Here is a 21946-nt window from a genome sequence, read left to right as displayed (position 1 = left end):
GCAAGCAGAGGGAGGAGAAAGTGCCAGGGAAAAGGGAGAGACAGCCTAACAGTCTGTGAAGCTGCAGCAGGAAGGGGCTTTGGTAAAACCCCAGGAGCCTTTCATGTTCTTTAGCATCATTTTAAAAGTTGATTTAGGTAGGAGGCCATGGATAACAAACATAAGAAGATTACCACAGTCACGGTGCCTGGATCTATGAGGAAGTGCCCCTGGCTTTTGATGGTAGATTTCCTTTAAAGTTGAAGATAAAAAGTCTTAAAGGGTCATTCTAGTATTTCCTTATTGATCACTTCTGACAGTTGACTCCTCATTGTACTCCTGTTAGCTCCATCCATCTGTGACATCTCATACAATTGCCACAATCTAAACACTTTCATTTCCAGGTAATTCCTCTTAAAGGGGGGTTTCAGAGCTGAAACTATAATATATCCATAGGATTCACTTCAATGGGGTATTTGGGATTTGGATGGAGGTGTCTGCTACACCCCTGATGATCATCATGATTAATGATTCACCCTATACCCTTTAAAACAAATATTGCTGAGCTGCAATACCAAGCGCAGCCACTATTCTATGCATGGCGCTGTGCTTGGTGGACGCTTGTCTGAAGTTTGTGGGCTCTTATTATTCAAGTAAGTATGAATCGTAGAAAATTCTGGAATACCCCTTCAAACCCTGCCACCTCCAGTCTGCGTTTGCCAGATTTACCTCCTAATTAGGCTGCTAAAAGTGTTAACAAAGCCAAAAAACGCAATGTTCTCCTCCAGCAGCGCATGAGTGATCTCTGCCCCTTCGGTAATCATTTAGCCTTGGAAGCGGCTTCTATTCATTACAGACTCGTTAATATTGGTGCATAAGAGCCGCCTTTAAGTGCGGACACAAAGTTCTAGGCAATTTATGAGACAAATAAAACATGGCTGCCGCATTACAGCTCAGACCCATTCACCTGAACACTGCAATACCAGAAATGACCTGTGGAATAGAGTGGCGCTGTTTATTATAAAAACCTTAACAAAGTGTTAAATTCTTCCGCACCATTGACACCTATCAGTGAGTGTTCTATTTCCTCGCAGCGCCCCCCACAGGAGATGTCAAGTATTACACTAGGGGCTATTAATGTCGGTAAATGTCTAAGTAATACAGGATGGGTTGTTTAAAACAAAAATGAGGGTCTTGAACTCTATTTACTCCCTTCAAGGGTGTGTGACTATAATTTACCCCTTGAAAACTTAAAGGAAACCTACCACTTCTGAAGGTAGGTATGAGATGTAAACACCGGGCACCAGCTCAGGGTGAGCTGGTGCCGGAGCTTACCTTAGCGAGTGTTTTAAACCGCTATATCGCCGTTTAAACACATTTTGATTTACAGCCCCGAGGTAGCTTCGGCGCTGCGCGCGGCCGTGCACGCGTGACGCCTCCGGCACTTCGTATGGAGGCGCGCGCGCGCATGGCCGCGCGCAGCGCCGAAGCTGTCTCGGTGATGTAAATCAAAATGTGTTTAAACGGCGATATAGCGGTTTAAAACACTCGCTAAGGTAAGCTCCGGCACCAGCTCACCCTGAGCTGGTGCCCGGTGTTTACATCTCATACCTACCTTCAGAAGTGGTAGGTTTCCTTTAAGGTGGCATTTACACGTGGCCTTTTGAGATGCACTACAACAGCAGAAGAGGGGAGATTTGCCTAATTACATTGATGTTAACATTTGTGTTTACAGTCAATGGGAGAGATTTATCATCAAGTTTCTGAGGTAAATCTGTCTGAGGTAAATCTGGTTTCTGAGGAAACCAATCAGAGCTCAGCTTTCATTTTATAAACAGCTGTGGGGAAATGAAAGCTGAGCTCTGATTGGTTGCCATGGTCAACTAGAACAGTTCTGCTCTAAGAGGCCTATGAGAAATATCCCCCTATGTGTTAATGGTGTGTTAACAAAACACAAATGTTTATGTGACATTTTGTAAAGATTTTGTAAATGCTAATGTTAACAGTAATGTCATTAGGCAAATCTCCTCTCCTCCGCTGTTGTATTGCATTTCAAAACTCAATGTAAACGGCACGTGTGGACACAGCCTAAAGCTTCATTCACACTGCCATTTCCCGCTGTACCGTAGCACAGACGGCACACGGTGGTGCCGGGGAGAGGAGGAGGGGGAGAGCACCGCTCACCCCCCACCCCTCTCCATAGCCTAACATAGAGCCCGGTGTCGTATTCCATCGAAAAATAGGACATGTCTGTGAGGCCATTGCGATGTAAGGGGGACGTATCTATGCCGTATATATGCCCCCCATACATTCGTGTGAATGTAGTCTAAAGGTGCATTCTGACCTATTGAACAATTATGCTAATTAGCTCTCCTCCAATAAGGAAGAAAACCCATATTAGGGTGATGCCCTACATGGCGTTTTGGTCCATTTTTAAGCAGTTCGTTTAAAAACGCATGTGTTTTTGACAGGTTTTACCAATTATCTTGAGTAACACTGGTCAAAAACTGATGCGTTTACAAAAAATTATGCGTTTCTCATAAACGCATGTGTTTTTGGATGGACTGCTTAAAAACGGACCAAAAACGGGTTCAAAATGCTATGTGTGGCATCACCCTTAGACAAAGGGTTATCTGTTCTGACTTATCTAAGGGATACATTGCCTCGCGCCTCACACCTCATGCCTCACTTATATCTTGCACCGATAACCCGAATACATATTGCGAGGGGAATATGACTGCGCCCGCCGTGACTCCGTTTTTACACAGCGCTGGGAAAGGAGCGTGTAATTAAGGACTGCAACATAAATATACAGCAGATCCTCTCGCGGTCGTGCTAATTAGTGTACGGTAATGACTCCACATAGCGGTATTATTATTTTTCCGGCTGATGAGGTTGGAATCTGTATTCGCAGGCACCTCTATGACTCACGATGCAACAATGGGGGGTTGGGGGGAGAAGGTTACACACAGCAGGTGGGGAGTTGACGCGCTCGGGAGCTGTTACTACGCCTGGATTACGTGTTACACGGGATGCGTCTGATGTGTGAACTGGTTAACCCATTGGTGGACGGAAATATATAGAATTGCTAAAATTCCTAAATAGGCACATGTAAGGAACCAGACCCTGACCAGGATATACACATACTGACTAGCCTGAGCAGCCACTCTGGAGGACCCAACCTGCTTATGCATTACATAGTCAGCCATTCATTTGAAAGTGTAATACCACATGTCTCCTGTAGGGGACACTGCAAAGAAAATATGAGGCTGATCATCGCTCTGGCACCAATCACAACTGATCAATGGGGGGTTTTGAATGCAGGACCTGCCATAATGTGAGGACTATGGGGATATAACGGATGTAGGTATGTTCATTAGACACAATGGGGCACATTTACTTACCTGGTCCCAGCGCGATCCCAGATCCGGACTGTCCGACGAGGATGAACTCTACCGCAATTCATAAGATCAAGCGCCCGATATTCTGCATGTGTCGCTTCCCCGCTGAGGTCCGCCAGAGTTCACCTTCATCTTGTCGGTGCATTTAAGTGGCTTGCAACACAAATTTAAATGTTAAATCCTGCACGTATTCCGAATCCGTTGGACCACCCGATGGCCCGCCCCCCGATTTGTGAAAGCCGGCGCGATTGCAACACAAAACGATCCTGTGTGACACAATCCCCGGCGCGATCCCTGAAAAGTCGGGAAACCCCACGAAAATGTGGCCGCGGGACCCTTATTAAATAAGCCCCACTATGCTCAATTTAGTAGGGTTTACGGAATTTTTTTATTTGACGACCCCTCAATATAAAGTTCTGTGGTTGGTGATGACATCTCTTCTTCTCTAGTTTGACCATAGAGTTTATTCTCCTGGAGATGACTGGGAAAGGTCATACCAAGTCCTTAAATTGGACCTCATCGGGACAACCTATGTCTTCATGGTCTATTATAGCATATAGAGGTCATAGAGATGGGCGCCCCACTTGTGATTCTCCTCTGTGTGCCCCCAGGGAGCTTGTCTTTTTACCTAGTAAACCCCTTTAATGTAAGATGTTAATCTAGAATAATAGAAAACCTAACCTTGGAGGACGCGTTCCAGGCTATTCTGAACAGCCTGTCCTGTATGTCAGGTTACATTGATGTCTATGATGTGATTCTCCGTACATAGAGCCCGGCGTGTTGTATGTAGGATCCTCCGCTTTATTTATAGACTAAGTGACCTCATTTTTCAGTGTAGAGATCCCCTGTCGCTGTTCCTCCCACAAATGCACAGAGCCTGAGTCTATTACTGTCATATGGTTTAGTAAAACCGTCATACACATGCATACTGTAATTATGTCGATGTTTTCCTTTATTACTTTGCTACCCGAATCATGACTATGAAAAAAAACGGATTTGTATTCCTGGATTGTAGCTTAAAAGGGAACCTGTCAGCAGGTGTGACCATCTTCTCTACATCCAATGTGAGGTAGGGTCCCTGGATGTGTGTATAAAATTTGTGTACATTGTTAGTGGCTGTGGGACTGTGAAATCTGCATCTAGTGTATCTATTCCAGGATTGCAGCTTCTCCAGGTCCACCAAGGTTGTGTTCTCACACTGCTGTGCTCTTAATTCACTGCATTGAGCTTCTGAAGGGCCCTACTATCTGATTTGAGAAAAAGATGCAGAAGGTTTCTCGTCAATTACTACAGCAGTGTGAGGACACACTATCATTGGTGGTGTGTCCTCACACTGCTGTGCTCTTAGCTCTCTGCATTGAGCTGCTCTACAGCCCATCACTTCTGCTACAAGTAACTGCTGTAGTGATTGACGAGAAACCTGCTGCATCTTTTACTCAGAGCAGAAGATAGGGCCCTTCAGAAGCTCAATGCAGAGAATAAAGAGCACAGCAGTGTGAGAAACACAACCTTGGTGGACATGGAGAAGCTGCAATCCTGGAATAGATACACTAGATCCAGATTTCACAGTCCCGCAGCCACTAAGAATGTACACAAATTCTACACACACATCCAGGAACCCTACCCAACACTGGATGTAGAGAAGATGTTTACACCTGCTGACAGGTTCCCTCTCTCACACCAACATTGCCACAACATTTGCACAACTTCACTACCACATCATGTCAATCCCAGCCCTGCTTCATCTATAGGATATATCCTAAATATTCAATAGGCATCAGTGAGTGCCCTTGTGTTTTGGGTTACCCTATGTATCCGCCATAATGAAAATAGGAAACCCTTAAACCGGTGGAGGGGAACTGTGGTCTATTGGTCATGGTTCACACTGGGGTCTGATTCCATTCACCAAAACCAATGGATTTTTGAAAAAATAAGTTTGTCCATTGGGTTTTCCGGCAAAATGACGGCTGACTATGGATTGGATCTATCACGAAAAAGGCAAAACCTCGGAAGTACCCCGGACCCTGGTGCTGGCGCTTGATAAATCTTACATTCAGATTATCCGTATAGTCAGCAATGCAACCATGGGTTGTCCAAAGTGGACAATTCCTTTAAGTATCAAGCTTTTCTGCTGTACATTGAGTCCATAGAGGTCCATTACTCATCAGTGAAGCTTCTCTATGGATCACATTCTGCCAAAAGGTATCGGGCGCTGGGAACTAATGCAAAGCAGATAGATTTATACCCTCATCATATGCAATAAAGACCTTCATTGCCTCAACTCCGCATTAAAAATGCATGTCCTTATATGTGCGGCAAATGAGTCGCCAAGGCATATGGAGCCTTTACACAAGGAATTATTGATGCTGTATAGATTATGAGAGCCCATTGTACGTGACTCCAATGCAACATTGTATACAGCCGCCCTGCACATGATAGACACAAATGTTTCAGTGCAGTGACATCTCTCCATCTATATGGAGTTTAGGAACTATGTGCCCCTTGAATACAGGTATTGACTTATTATAGAACTCATATAGGTTCCCTTATGTGTGTCTATGTCAGTCTTCACTGCAATTCTGGAATTCTATTCACGATCTGCGAAGAACGCTGTAAGTTCTGCTCAGGTAGGGGAGTATTTGTATCAGAGGCTGGGCTTCCCTTCCATATCTGGTACAATTGGCTTAGCTGCTGTACTAGGAAACCCTATGACGAAAGGATTTTAGGTAAAATGAGAGACTATTGAAACTGTATGGCTTCTCTATGCTGCATAGTGGTAAATCAGTTTATAGGAGAAAAGTGAAATATTGAGATATTGATTCATTATTGAGAAGGTTCTGTAATGATTCTACATTGCTGGGGTGTAACTAGGATAGCAGACTTCTGATGGACCCCCTTAAAATTTACATATTACACGTATATATGCACACACATTTATATACCTATAGACATAAATGTCCTTTACTCATACACACACACAATTATACACTTACACACACATATAGAGCACATCACAGATACACATATATAGTGTCATATACTCATCACATATACACACATACAGTGATACAGTGTACAGACAGTGATACAGACATGCAGCATATATACACACATACAGCATATACACACCATATAACATACACACATCACAGATACATATACAGCATATATACATCACACATATGCTATATACATATTATGCTGTACAATGAGCAGCATAATATATATATTGGTGCACATCCACCATTCTTTAGTGTCAGATCTAATGATGGGGCCCCCTGACACTGTGGGCCCCATAGTGTCTGCTTCCATTGTAGTTGGTACATTATGTCCTGAGGATCGTACTAAAGTACCAGTACCAGTAAAGTATCTCATATTTCCAGCTTTTTGCACCCTTTATGCCCCATCTGCATCTATATGAATAATGACCCTTTCCATACATAAGAAGGGTCTGGAAAGTCTGCTCCTTGCCTCTCTGTACAAAATATCCGATAATGGAAACCATCAATCAGCCTCCATGTTTGCTGCCACTCAACCTCAAGCCAAATGATTCTTTGTAGACTCAACTTCGAAGCGGCGTCATTATATACACATGGACTTGTCACATTGAATCGATACACGGTATCAGAGCATATAGAATTGTATATGATCATTTGGTTGCCAGGCGTTTTTGTTAAGCCACCACTGACACCCCCGTCTCACTGACAACACGTAAGTCCTATCACTGCTCCCCAGTGCATGGAAATCCAAACAACCTGTAACAAGGCACATTATCTATACACAAAGGCAATGCTGCAGGAAAAAGGATGGAAAAGTAGATTAAAAGGACCATGGAGAGCAGGACTATAGAAAGAAGCCACCATGAAGGTTCCTCAATGAGAATCGTGCCTACTTGTAACCAGCAAAGAGGTCATAGAGAGCAGCTGTAAAGACCTAGGGTTATCTATGAATAGTGACTCGCTCATCACTGACAAGGGAACTTTGAGCAGTAAAAGTAAACGTACAAGGGCATTTCAATAAAAACTTTGCTTGAATTGAATGCTTGAGGGACAAGGGAAGCACCATCCTATTGATAACCACAGTCAATATAACCATAGTGGTCCTAAAACATAACACAAATGCACCATAGAGGTCCTGAAACCATAACCATAAAGGTCCTCAGCCCATAACTGTAGATGTCTTTATACCATAACCACAAAGGTCCTCACATACAGATCCTGAGATCATAACCATAGAGGTCCTTGCCCCTTAACCATAGAAGTATTAAGCCCATAACGATAGAGGTCCTTAGCCCATAACTATAGAAGTCTTTGGTCATAACCATAGAGGTCCTCAGCCCATAACTATAGAAGTCTTGGGTCATAATCATAGAGGTCCTCAGCCCATAACTGTAGAAGTCTTCGGTCATAACCATAGAGGTCCTCAGCCCATAACCATAGAAGTCTTAAGCCCATAACCATAGAGGTCCTCAGCCCATAACTATAGAAGTCTTTGGTCATAACCATAGAGGTCCTCAGCCCATAACTATAGAAGTCTTCGGTCATAACCATAGAGGTCCCCAGCCCATAACCATAGACATTTTCGGGTCATAACAATAGTGATCCCAATATCATAACCACAGAGGTCCTTAACTTTAACCATAGAAGACTTCAGTCCAAAACAACAGAGGTCTTCAGACTATAACCATAGAAGTACGGAGACCCTAACCATAGAGGTATTAAAATTGCAGTCATTGATGCCCTGAGATCATACAAATGGAGATGAAGAATAACCAAGGTGAGTGTGAGAACATAAAAACAGAGTTCTTGAGACTATAATCATATAGGTCATAGCACTATACCCATAGAGGTCCTGACAGCCTCACACACAGGTCCTGAGATCATAACCATTGAGGTCCAGAAACTATAGCAATAGAGGTTCAGATACTATAACCATATGGGTCATGAGATGATATCCATGTCCTGAGACCTTAACCATATAGGTACCAAAACCAAAATCATCAAGGTCCTTAGACTATAGTCTTAGAGGTCCTGGCAGGCTAACAGATGTCCTCAGACTACAAAAACACAGAGGTCTTGGGAATATAGCAATAGAGGTTTAAAGACCATAAAGATAGAAGTCCTCGGACTACAACCACAGATGTCCGGAGAATTTAACCATTCATTTCCTGAGATGATTATCATGCAGGTCCAGAGAACATAGTCACAGACATCCTGAGACCAAATCTGTAAAGATTTGAAAACCTTTGCATTCTATGTTTCCATTAGTGAAGCAGAATTAACCATATCAGGAGCAGTAATCATAAAACCATAGACAGCAGCACAGTGAAGGCTTTTCCAATTGTACAGTGAACAAAGCAATTGATCAGCATTGCCTGCACATTGTAAGGACACCCAAAATGTCTTCATGGGTGGTCTCTAACCTGATCAGATATTCACAACTATTCTTGACTTAAAGGGACACTTCTATACAATACAATAGCCAAGACCCATGGTCTCATACCTGCTTCATATTGGATGTGAGCCCCCCTTACCTGCAAACAGCTGCATCCAGGCGCAGATCTTGTACACAGTGGCCGTGTTGCAGAAGAAGAAGAGGGCAAAGCAGGTGATGCAGCCCAGGATCAGCACCATGGACAGCAGCACAAAAAAAGCAGCTGCCTTGAAGGCTCCTGAAGGAATGCTGCTGAAATCTGTGAAGGATCCCCTGCAGGTGAACTCTCTGTTGCCTGCTCCATTGCCCACACAATAGTGGAAAAGCCCAAAGTAGCCAGGCTTAGGTGTATTGACGCTGTCCCCTATCCAATAGGGTTGGATGAAGACCACCACATTGATGATGGCAAAGCAGATGGTAAAAATGGCCCATAGGACTCCTATGGCTCTGGAGTTCCTCATGTAATTGTCATGGTAGAGCTTAGAGGCTTCTTGGGAAGGGAGCATCTTGGCAGGCAAAAGACAAAAGCCCCTTCTAGCAAAACCCTATGTGCAGTGGCTATGCAGAATGCACATGCACCCTCACCCTGGGCATGCAGATTTCCAGCACTAGACCCCGGCAGAGGATGCAGAGCTTGGTACCCCGATGCTGTGCCAGCTAATCAGACATAGCAGAGTCCCTGGGAGCAACATTTGCCTCTTAAGCCAGAAGGAGATATACCCTGCAGATGCCCTGGGTAGCCAATGTGGAGAGAATCAGAGCAATACAGGGTGATGCCACAGACCCTTGCCATCTGTGGGGGGAGAAAATAGCAGCATCAATGAGTCTTGGCTGACTTCATCCCTCCCTGCAGCTGCTGTGACTCCATCTTTGCTGTGGCTCCTTCTGCTGCCTGCTGCGCGCTCCCGAGGCTGTGCGCGCCCCCGCGGTAATGCAGATTTGGGCAGAAGAAAGAGGACTCTCTCTCTCTCTCTCTCTGTTAAGGCTCTGATCTCATCTGGCATAGTAATAGTGTAGCTGTAGCATTGCATGCACACAGCACTGGGGTCTTCCCTCCTTTCTCCCCCCACCCTGCTGCATTAGAGGAGGAGGAGGTAGGTTGTGTTTTAGCTCAGCATGGAGCCTCCTATAATCATCATTTCTGCGGCCAGAGACAAGGTGTCCAGACTGTGCTCTGAGACCAAGGCATTGGCTTCCCTCAGTGCAGTGCCAGGCTGGTGATGTGATGTGGCATGTGCCCACTAGGGGCCAGGAAAAGACCACTCATCCTGTTCATCTTCATTAGACATAAATACATAGAATCTCACTCCGGTGTCTGACAATTATTCCATCTGTATTCATCTTCATAATGATGAGGACTGGCATAATATTTGTAGAGCTCATTATAGGGAGCGCCAGGAGGTGGGGGATGGCTATGATTTTGCAGATGTGGCACTGCATGCCACATCACCGAGGGGAGACATACATCCATATAAGAAGTAGAACTATTTACATGTTTGTTTATTTATTGAGTCTAAAATGTAAATATTTATGTTTATACATAGTTTTATAAATATCTATTATATTGGTACATATACTGCATCGACGTACAAAGATCCTCACTGCTCACAATGGTCCTTGTCACTCATTTCAAAATCCATATTCCCTATTAATAAACCTATGCAAAAGTTGCGCTGGATTGGATTTAGGTAGTGCCAACGTATTCCATAGCGCTGCACATATATTGTCCAAATGGTACAAAACAAAAGCCATGCAGATGCTGCACATGCAAGGCTATCCATTAGGATATTTATAAATATATAAATAATTCTTTATTTATATAGCGCACACAGATTACGTAGCGCTGCACAGAGCTTGTCAAACCGGTCCCTGTCCCCAATGGGGTTCACAATCTAATCAAGCTACCAGTATGTTTTGGTGTGGGAGGAAACCGGAGGACCCGGAGGGAACCCATGCAAACACGGAGAGAACATACAAACTCTTTGCAGATGTTGACCCTGGGACTTAAACCCAGGTCCCCAGCACTGCAAGGCTGTAATGCTAATGTATGCCACGTACTGTATATGCAAATGTTGCACTTGCTGAGATTTGATCTCAGGACCACAGCGCTGCAAGGCAACACAGATCTGTATCCGTAGGATCCGCATAGTGCCAACATATTCCTCAGCGCAGTATATTTCTCATCATTGTCAATGGTCTGTGTAAATGCAGATGTTGCTCTTGCAAAGATTCAACCCCAGGACCACCCTATTGTAGGGCAATAGTGCTTACCATCAGGATACATATATAGCGCAAACACACTCTGCAGCGCTGTACACAGATTGCAATCATTCGCTTGTGTCCTTGTCATCAATGGGAATCACAATCCTAATTCCAAATTCCACAATCAATAAGGTTTAATTGTAGGAGAAAACCAGGCAAATGCAATGCAGATGTTGCCCTACATTGGATTCGACTCCAGGTTTCCAATGCAGCAAGAACAGATAAATATGAGATTAAAGGACCCGAAATAAATTCTTTTAAAATTCTTCACCCCAGTAGTTCTACAAATGGGATTGTGATGTAATCCATAACCACGGAAGAGTTAAATTGACAGTAAAGGGGACACTTACCTCCTATCCTGGTCAGGCTGTAGGGGATCCAAAACATTGAACACCCAGGAATCAGGGAAACAAAATATGAATAAAACCCCATAGAAGTGAATGGAGCCTCAGTCATGTAAGTGCACTGGTGCTTTCACATGAGGGATAAAGGTGACATTCAGTTCCCTGGTCTTCTAATCCTTGGGGGTCCCAGGAGTCAAACCCCCAGCACCCTGACTTCAGTGTTAAACTCTCCTCCTCCTTGACTTTATACAACCTATTTACCTATCACTTCAAAGTTGATTTACTGGATGATGCCATCACACTGGGACACAAAAGAAACAAGGTGTTATGCGGCTTCACAATATTCTGGTATTGGTTTATTAAGTAAATTGCTGATGACAGGTTTCCTTTTATCTCTCAAAATAAATCTGATCTTTGTATTTCTATCACATATTGGGGTTACATTAGTCAATGAAATTTATCGATTAAATTGCTCCTGGCTGCATCTACCCCGGGAGGGGATGAGTATAATCTCACTGGTTGTATTGCTTGTAGTTAATTATAAATGGCTTTTCAATGTTTCATCTCAAAATGAGTATTAAAAATATGCGTTTTGTGTATACAGCTCCTATGTAGACCTACTGTATGTATCTCTATGGTTATAGACTACGTTGTAACTCTACATGGATGTGACCATACACTCACTGATTGCTACTAGAGATGAGCGAGCACTAAAATGCTCGAGTGCTCGTTACTCGAGTCCAACTTTTCCCGATGCTAGAGTGCTCGTCTCAAATAACGAACCCCATTGAAGTCAATGGGAGACTCGAGCATTTTTCACTGAAAGAACACATTGAAAGAACACTAAAGAAGAACACTGAAGAACACATTGCAGATGTTTGCAGATGTTTTTACTAAAAGAACACATTGCAGATGTTTCCGTACATCTGCTAACTTATCCGAAGACACAAGTGCCGAACGGTGTTCTTCACAATAGTATGTGAAGAACAATGGGGGTCATTTACTAAGGGCATGATTGGCGTTTTCCCGACGTGTTACCCGAATATTTCCAATTTGCGCCGATTTCCCTTGAATTGCCCCGGGATTTTGGCGCACGCGATCGGATTGTGGTGCATCGGCGCTGGCATGCACGCGACGGAAATCAGGTGGCGTGGCCGAACGAAAACCCGACGGATTCGGAAAAACCGCCGCATTTAAAAAAAAAAAATCTGTCGCGGACCTTGCACTTACCTTAACTCAATGCAGCGCAGAGAACGCACCGCTGGATCGCAAATGGACCGGGTAAGTATATCTGCACCAGTATGTGTGAAGAACACATTGCAGATGTATGGAAACTTCTGCAATGTGTTCTTCACATACTATTGTGAAGAACACCGTTCTGCGCGCGTGTCTACGGATAAGTTAGCAGATGTACGTAAACATCTGCAATGTGTTCTTCACTGTGTTCTTCACTTAAATGATCTTGTGTTCACTGTTTTCACTGTGTTCTTCACTGTGTTTCCTTAAGTAAATGCTGGATCTCGAGCAGGCGAGATACTTGTCCGAGCAACGAGCAGTTTCGAGTATGCTAATACTCCAACGAGCATCAAGCTTGGACGAGTGTACTCGCTCATCTCTAATTGCTACTCATCTTGATGTTACGGCTGAGTGTGCATGTGTTCTTAGTGAGGATGGGGGAATAAGTTGTGAATGGGAGCTTCTGTCCCTTGAGGACAATAGGATAAGAAAACACACAGGCTATACTACCCTCTGGTATAATGGTCGGGCAATAAACCACATTGGGGAGATACCGTACCGGGTCATATGAAGTACATAATGTATATGTCATCTTCTGCCTCAGCGTCGGACTGGCCCACCAGAGGATCAAAGGATCTGGTTGACCCACACTCCAATGCAACCCATAGGTCATGCAAAAGGTAACCCAATACAGAAACTAGGGTGGTCTATTTCCAAGGCTATGATAGAGGATTGACCAATAATATAATTTTATCTGGTGAGCCCAAGGAACCCGGTCCACTGTCTATGGCAGTCGGATTGATTCATTCATGTATATACATTTTGGAGCGTCCCATTATGTCAATACATTATAAGGCTCTTGCGATGTGGTGATGACTATTGATCTCCGAGCTTAAACATACAATGGCAATGAAAGAACAAAGTCAATAGTAACGGCTAATGGAAAATCCTAAAATCTCACACAATAGACCCCGCCAAACCATGTGTATAGTAATGTAACACATGTGAATGATGGATGGAGCTGTCTTCTTCCGGCTCCGCCGTTAGTATAGCCGCTGGCACTGTTGCACTCCTATGGATAGGTCATTTATAGTTGAACGATGAAAAATCCCTTTAAGGAAGGACACATATCTTTTGAATTGTCCTCATAGCTTGCTGTAAATGCATTGGTGTCAGTGCACTAAATATACCAAGGATTTTTCTTTATATTTGGTTTCCCTCTGACTCCTAACATGACAAAGTAATAATTTAGGGTATAGACATGGTCCGACCTCGAGGCGAGCGGCACCGCGCAGACTGCAGGGGAACAGACCTGGACCGCGGCCAATTCCATCTGATCTCCTGGGCTCAGCTTTATAGACCCGGTCCTCTCCGCAGTCACTGTGTCAGCAGTTTTGTTGCACAATTTTTCGGTAATAAGATTACACTCGCGGCTTGCTCTGACTACCTCTGTTAAATGAGTTGTTACATTGATGTCTTTATTTAACGAAAAACCAGTGGAGGGGACACAAGACAGTCACACGCCTGCCAATAAGATTTTGAAGACAGCGAGGAAAAGTGATAATTGATGAACACTTTTTCTCCTCAAATGCCCTTCTATTGGAAGCCATGGTGTATTTAGAAAAAGGGGCCCAGGGGAAATATTAAAATGTTATGGTACAGGGTTTTGCCACCCTGGTGATGGTTCCCCACAGAAAAGTTGTGTGCCCATCAGAGACATGTGACTGCTAAGCTGTGTGCCCATTAGGTATGTAACTGTGAAGCAGTGTGCCCTTCAGACACAAGTAACTGCTAAGCTGTGTGCCCATCAGACACAAGTAACTGCTAAGCTGTGTGCCCATCAGACACAAGTAACTGCTAAGCTGTGTGCCCATCAGAGGCATGTCACTGCTAAGCTGTGTGCCCATCAGACACAAGTAACTGCTAAGCTGTGTGCCCATCAGACATGTAACTGCTATGCTGTGTGCCCATCAGACACAAGTAACTGCTAAGCTGTGTGCCCATCAGACATGTAACTGCTAAGCTGTGTGCCCATCAGACATGTAACTGCTAAGCTGTGTGCCCATCAGAGGCATGTCACTGCTAAGCTGTGTGCCCATCAGACATGTAACTGCTAAGCTGTGTGCCCATCAGACACAAGTAACTGCTAAGCTGTGTGCCCATCAGACATGTAACTGCTATGCTGTGTGCCCATCAGACACAAGTAACTGCTAAGCTGTGTGCCCATCAGACACATGTAACTGCTAAGCTGTGTGCCCATCAGACATGTAACTGCTAAGCTGTGTGCCCATCAGACACAAGTAACTGCTAAGTTGTTTGCCCATCAGACACAAGTAACTGCTAAGCTGTGTGCCCATCAGACATGTAACTGCTATGCTGTGTGCCCATCAGACACAAGTAACTGCTAAGCTGTGTGCCCATCAGACATGTAACTGCTAAGCTGTGTGCCCATCAGACATGTAACTGCTAAGCTGTGTGCCCATCAGAGGCATGTCACTGCTAAGCTGTGTGCCCATCAGACATGTAACTGCTATGCTGTGTGCCCATCAGACACAAGTAACTGCTAAGCTGTGTGCCCATCAGACATGTAACTGCTATGCTGTGTGCCCATCAGACACAAGTAACTGCTAAGCTGTGTGCCCATCAGACACATGTAACTGCTAAGCTGTGTGCCCATCAGACATGTAACTGCTAAGCTGTGTGCCCATCAGACACAAGTAACTGCTAAGTTGTTTGCCCATCAGACACAAGTAACTGCTAAGCTGTGTGCCCATCAGACATGTAACTGCTAAGCTGTGTGCCCATCAGACATGTAACTGCTATGCTGTGTGCCCATCAGACACAAGTAACTGCTAAGCTGTGTGCCCATCAGACACATGTAACTGCTAAGCTGTGTGCCCATCAGACATGTAACTGCTAAGCTGTGTGCCCATCAGACACAAGTAACTGCTAAGTTGTTTGCCCATCAGACACAAGTAACTGCTAAGCTGTGTGCCCATCAGACATGTAACTGCTAAGCTGTGTGCCCATCAGACATGTAACTGCTATGCTGTGTGCCCATCAGACACAAGTAACTGCTAAGCTGTGTGCCCATCAGACATGTAACTGCTAAGCTGTGTGCCCATCAGAGGCATGTAACTGCTAAGCTGTGTGCCCATCAGACATGTAACTGCTAAGCTGTGTGCCCATCAGACATGTAACTGCTAAGCTGTGTGCCCATCAGAGGCATGTCACTGCTAAGCTGTGTGCCCATCAGACACAAGTAACTGCTAAGCTGTGTGCCCATCAGACACAAGTAACTGCTAAGCTGTGTGCCCATCAGACATGTAACTGCTAAGCTGTGTGCCCATCAGACATGTAACTGCTAAGCTGTGTGCCCATCAGAGGCATGTCACTGCTAAGCTGTGTGCCCATCAGACATGTAACTGCTAAGCTGTGTGCCCATCAGACATGTAACTGCTAAGCTGTGTGCCCATCAGACACATGTAACTGCTAAGCTGTGTGCCCATCAGACATGTAACTGCTATGCTGTGTGCCCATCAGACACAAGTAACTGCTAAGCTGTGTGCCCATCAGACATGTAACTGCTAAGCTGTGTGCCCATCAGAGGCATGTCACTGCTAAGCTTTCTCCCCATCATACATGTAACTAAGAAGCTGTGTGCCCATCAGACATGTAACTGCCACGTTGTGTGTCTATCATAGACATGTAATTGCTAAGCTGTGTGCCCATCAGAGACAAGTAACAGCTAAGCTGTGTGCCCATCAGAGACATGTAACTGCTAAGCTGTGTGCCCATCAGAGACAAGTAACAGCTAAGCTGTGTGCCCATCACATATGTAACTGCTAAGCTGTGTGCCCATCAGACATGTAACTGCTAAGCTGTGTGCCCATCAGAGACAAGTAACAGCTAAGCTGTGTGCCCATCACATATGTAACTGCTAAGCTGTGTGCCCATCAGACAAGTAACTGCCAAGCTGTGTGCCCATCAGAGACAAGTAACAGCTAAGCTGTGTGCCCATCAGAGACAAGTAACAGCTAAGCTGTGTGCCCATCAGAGACATGTAACTGCTAAGCTGTGTGCCCATCAGAGACAAGTAACAGCTAAGCTGTGTGCCCATCACATATGTAACTGCTAAGCTGTGTGCCCATCAGACATGTAACTACTAAGCTGTGTGCCCATCAGAGACATTTAACTGCTAAGCTTTTTTTTATCAGAGACGTAACTGCTAAGCTGTGTGCCCATCAGACATGTAACTGCTAAGCTGTGTGCCCATCAGAGACAAGAAACTGCCAAGTTGTGTGTCTATCAGATATATATAACTGATAAAATGTGTGCCCCTCAGACACGTAACTTCTAAGCTATGTGCCCATCAGAGACATGTCACTGCTTAGGTGTGTGCCCATCAGAGACATGTCACTGCTAAGGTGTGTGCCCATCAGAGACAAGTAACTGCCAAGCTGTGTGCCCATCAGAGACAAGTAACTGCCAAGCTGTGTGCCCATCAGAGACATGTAACTGCTAAGCTGTGTGCCCATCAGAGACATGTAACTGCCAAGCTGTGTGCCCATCAGAGACAAGTAACTGCCAAGCTGTGTGCCCATCAGACATGTAACTGCCATGCTGTGTGCCCATCTGAGACATGTCCCACTATGTATCTTACCTTATTAGTGCATTTTAAGAAGAAACTGTCATCAGGATTTCACATATTTACCTGATGCTAGGTCGCCACTGCTTTTTATAATTAACATTACTGTTTCCACTAACTTTTTAAAAAGTAGATATAAATATATCTGGCTCCTTGCCAGTAAACTGCAGTCCCGGGTCATCATCATTATCTGCTCACTGCTCTTACAACACTACTTCCTGCTCCCTCCTCTCCCCCTCATTACCTGCACACATGAGCTGACCCCGTGCTGTAAGCTCTGACAGCTCACGTCTTCATGAGGGAGGGGGGGGGGGGGGCGGAAGTAGAGTTGTAAGAGCAGTGAGCAGATAATGATGATGACCCAGAACTGCAGTTTGCAGGCAGGGAGCAAGATATAGTTGTATATACTTTTAAGAAGCGCAGTAATGTTAATAATAAAAAGCAGTTTGGGGCTCAATACCAGGGAGCTAGGCAGGGATGTAATTGCAGCGTTAGCTGCCATAGCAGCCACTATGGGGCCCACAATGTCAGAAGGGGCCCGGCCACCAGACCTGCCACATTGAAGAATGGAGGATGCGCACCGTTACATACATAAAACAGTGCACATATTTCACAGTACACAACTGAGCTTGGAAGATTAGAGTAGCAGAACAGCAGGACTAGGAATCTCCCATGTATTCAGCAGATACTGGGCTGCATAAAATCTGTGGCCTCTGACACCCGCCTTGGATATGAAGACAGTCAGAGAGTGAATATATACATGTGCGTATGAGTTATAAATGTATGTGTGTATATGCTGTATGTGTGTATATGTTATATGTGTGTTTATGGTGTGTGAATGTGTGTATGCTGTATGTGTGTATATGGAGTGTATGGGGCAGATTTACTTACCCGGTCCATTCGAGATCCAGCGGCGCGTTCTCTGCGGTGGATTCGGGTCCAGCCGGGATTCACTAAGGCAGTTCCTCCGACGTCCACCAGGTGGCGCTGCTGCGCTGAAGTTCCCCGCGGCCCGCAGAAATGCACTCAAGTTCACCGGCCTATTCCTAGTGAAGGTAAGCGCGAGTCCCGCGACACTTTTTTTTTTTTTAAATGCGGAGGTTTTTCCGAATCCGTCGGGTTTTCGTTCGGCCACGCCCCCCGATTTCCATCGCGTGCATGCCAGCGCCGATGCGCCACAATCCGATCGCGTGCACCAAAATCCTGGGGCAATTCAGGGGAAATCGGCGCAAATCGGAAATATTCGGGTAACATGTCAGGGAAACGCGAATCGGGCCCTTAGTAAATGACCCCCTATATGCTGTATGTATGCATATATACTGTATATCTAAGTATGTGATGTGTATATACTGTATATTTGTATATAATGTGCCTATACCACACAGTGGGGCACATTTACTAAGGGTCCGAATCGCGTGTTTCTGCCGGGGTTCCCGAATTTTTCCGATTTGCGCCGAATTGCCCCTGGATTTTGGCGCACGCGATCGGATTGTGGCGCATCAGCGCCGGCTTTCACGCGACAGAAATTGGGGGCGTGGGCGTTGTAAAAACCCGACGGATTCGGAAAAGCCGCGAAATTTAAATTTGTGTTGCAAGAATAGCACTCACATACACCGAGACGGAGGTGGTGAACTCCAGTGAACTCTGGCGGAATTCAGCGCAGCAGCGACACCTAGTGGACATCGGGGGCACGACCTTCGTGAATCCCGGCAGAACCCGAATCAGCGTAAGTAAATCTGCCCCAGTATGTGTGTATATATTTGATGTGTATATATTCTATATGTGTATATGCTGTATGTGTATATTCTAAAAACAGTTTGGGCATTATAATTAAAAAGGCCACGGGAACCTGTCATTTGATGAAATTGTGAAATCCTGATGACAAGTTCACTTCTCGTTTGTTTTTTGTGCTTAATTTTCCTGCAGCGCCTCCATTGGGGAAATGAAGAATTACATTATGTCTTATAACAGTTGTTTGTAATCCCTGAACATTGTTCATGTCACCTAAAAGATACCCTGCTATAATATCCAAAATAGTTTCAGCATGTATAGTGCTCCTCCAGGTGCAGAATGGATTATAATGGGATCACATCAGGAGACGGGGGCTTTAATAAAAAATAAACCAATCTGTGATGTATATATGAAATGTCTCCAGGAGAAACCACCAAGGTGAAGCCGATGTGGGGGATGAGTCAGGCGGCCGCAGAGGATCAGAAAATGTTGGAGAATACGCGGCTTCATATCCAGAGCCGGGTGACTTCATGTGTAATGGGATGATGGGATCCCCTAGTCAGGATAAGGGGAGCCTGATCACAGATATAACCTGCAGGGATGCGGGACTTCTCAGGACTGAAAGGACCTTCTGAAGATGCATCATAGGGGAACGGAGGAGGAATGGACATGTCATTTATACAGGACCCTCCGGTATGTAATACTAACGGGCAGAACAATGAACTATGTAATGGACCCCAAAATAGACCCTGACCTCCTGAATGCATACAGACCCCAGACCTGACCCCCTGAACACATACAGACCCCAGACCTGACCTCCTGGACACATACAAACCCCAGACCTGACCACCTGAACACATACAGACCCCAGACCTGACCCCCTGGACACATACAGACCCCAGACCTGACCTCCTGAACACATACAGACCCCAGACCTGACCTCCTGAACACATACAGACCCCAGACCTGATCTCCTGAACACATACAGACCCCAGACCTGACCACCTGAACAGATACAGACCCCAGACCTGACCTCCTGAACACATACAGACCCCAGACCTGACCCCCTGGACACATACAGACCCCAGACCTGACCTCCTGAACACATACAGACCCCAGACCTGACCTCCTGGACACATACAGACCCCAGACCTGACCTCCTGAACACATACAGACCCCAGACCTGACCTCCTGAACACATACAGACCCCAGACCTGACCTCCTGAACACATACAGACCCCAGACCTGACCACCTGAACACATACAGACCCCAGACCTGACCTCCTGAACACATACAGACCCCAGACCTGACCTCCTGAACACATACAGACCCCAGACCTGACCTCCTGGACACATACAGACCCCAGACCTGACCTCCTGAACACATACAGACCCCAGACCTGACCTCCTGGACACATACAGACCCCAGACCTGACCTCCTGAACACATACAGACCCCAGACCTGACCTCCTGAACATATACAGACCCCAGACCTGACCTCCTGAATACTTACAGACCCCAAACCTGACCTCCTGAACATATACAGACCCCAGACCTGACCACCTGATCACATACAGACCCCAGACCTGACCTCCTGAACACATACAGACCCCAGACCTGACCCCCTGGACACATACAGACCCCAGACCTGACCTCCTGAACACATACAGACCCCAGACCTGACCTCCTGGACACATACAGACCCCAGACCTGACCTCCTGAACACATACAGACCCCAGACCTGACCACCTGAACACATACAGACCCCAGACCTGACCTCCTGAACACATACAGACCCCGGACCTGACCTCCTGAACACATACAGACCCCAGACCTGACCACCTGGACACATACAGACCCCAGACCTGACCTCCTGAACACATACAGACCCCAGACCTGACCTCCTGGACACATACAGACCCCAGACCTGACCTCCTGAACACATACAGACCCCAGACCTGACCACCTGAACACATACAGACCCCAGACCTGACCTCCTGAACACATACAGACCCCGGACCTGACCTCCTGAACACATACAGACCCCAGACCTGACCTCCTGAACACATACAGACCCCAGACCTGACCTCCTGAACATATACAGACCCCAGACCTGACCTCCTGAACACATACAGACCCCAGACCTGACCACCTGGACACATACAGACCCCAGACCTGACCTCCTGAACACATACAGACCCCAGACCTGACCTCCTGGACACATACAGACCCCAGACCTGACCTCCTGAACACATACAGACCCCAGACCTGACCACCTGAACACATACAGACCCCAGACCTGACCTCCTGAACACATACAGACCCCGGACCTGACCTCCTGAACACATACAGACCCCAGAGTTTTGTCATTGATTCTTCTGTCATATTGTAATAAGAAGGTTTTCTATAGAACTCCGGATAAACTTTCTGAGATACATACAGAAGTAACAGTAAGAGAACAATGACAGCTCTGCTACATGGACAAAACTGAGAATGGAGAAGTGTCCGCACACAGCGCCCTCTGCTGGGGGATCGTGCTGATCACACATGGAAAGTCCAGGATGCATCTCCCAGACATGGATAAGGCGGATGGGTCTCAGGCGTAGCAACAGTCAGATAGAAAGGCATTGGATGTACATAACCTGCGACCCGACTGACATTGATGTGCACCGAATAGAAACGATGAAGAGTTTCATTCTTGTATTCAATTTATCCAATGAGGAAGGCGATTATAAGGATTTTATAGCGAATTATAGGATAATACGGTATAAAGGGGTCTCCTACTGTGAGCAGTGAGTTTAGACCCCAATAGAAAGCTATGACTTGGGGTCTCCTTGATGACTTATTGCTTCCAAACCCCAAAGCAAGGAGAAAGGCGACATTATCCCCCATAGACAGAGGAGAGACTGTGA

General features: G+C 45.6%; 1 protein-coding gene across 1 annotated transcript in view; it reads right to left on the bottom strand.

Moving 5' to 3' along the window:
• The window catches only part of LHFPL4 (LHFPL tetraspan subfamily member 4), an 83664-nt gene extending 73684 nt beyond the window's left edge, over positions 1-9980 (bottom strand). Inside the window, exon 1 of the mRNA XM_072128059.1 lies at positions 8914-9980. Within this exon, the coding sequence (XP_071984160.1) occupies positions 8914-9319 (406 nt within the window). The 5' untranslated portion in view covers positions 9320-9980. The remainder of the gene's footprint in view (positions 1-8913) is intronic.
• Positions 9981-21946: the final 11966 nt, after the last annotated feature.

This window comes from Engystomops pustulosus, chromosome 10 (assembly GCF_040894005.1).
Source record: "Engystomops pustulosus chromosome 10, aEngPut4.maternal, whole genome shotgun sequence".
In the NCBI taxonomy this organism is placed as follows: domain Eukaryota; kingdom Metazoa; phylum Chordata; class Amphibia; order Anura; family Leptodactylidae; genus Engystomops; species Engystomops pustulosus.
This window is presented reverse-complemented; position numbering and strand designations above follow the sequence as displayed.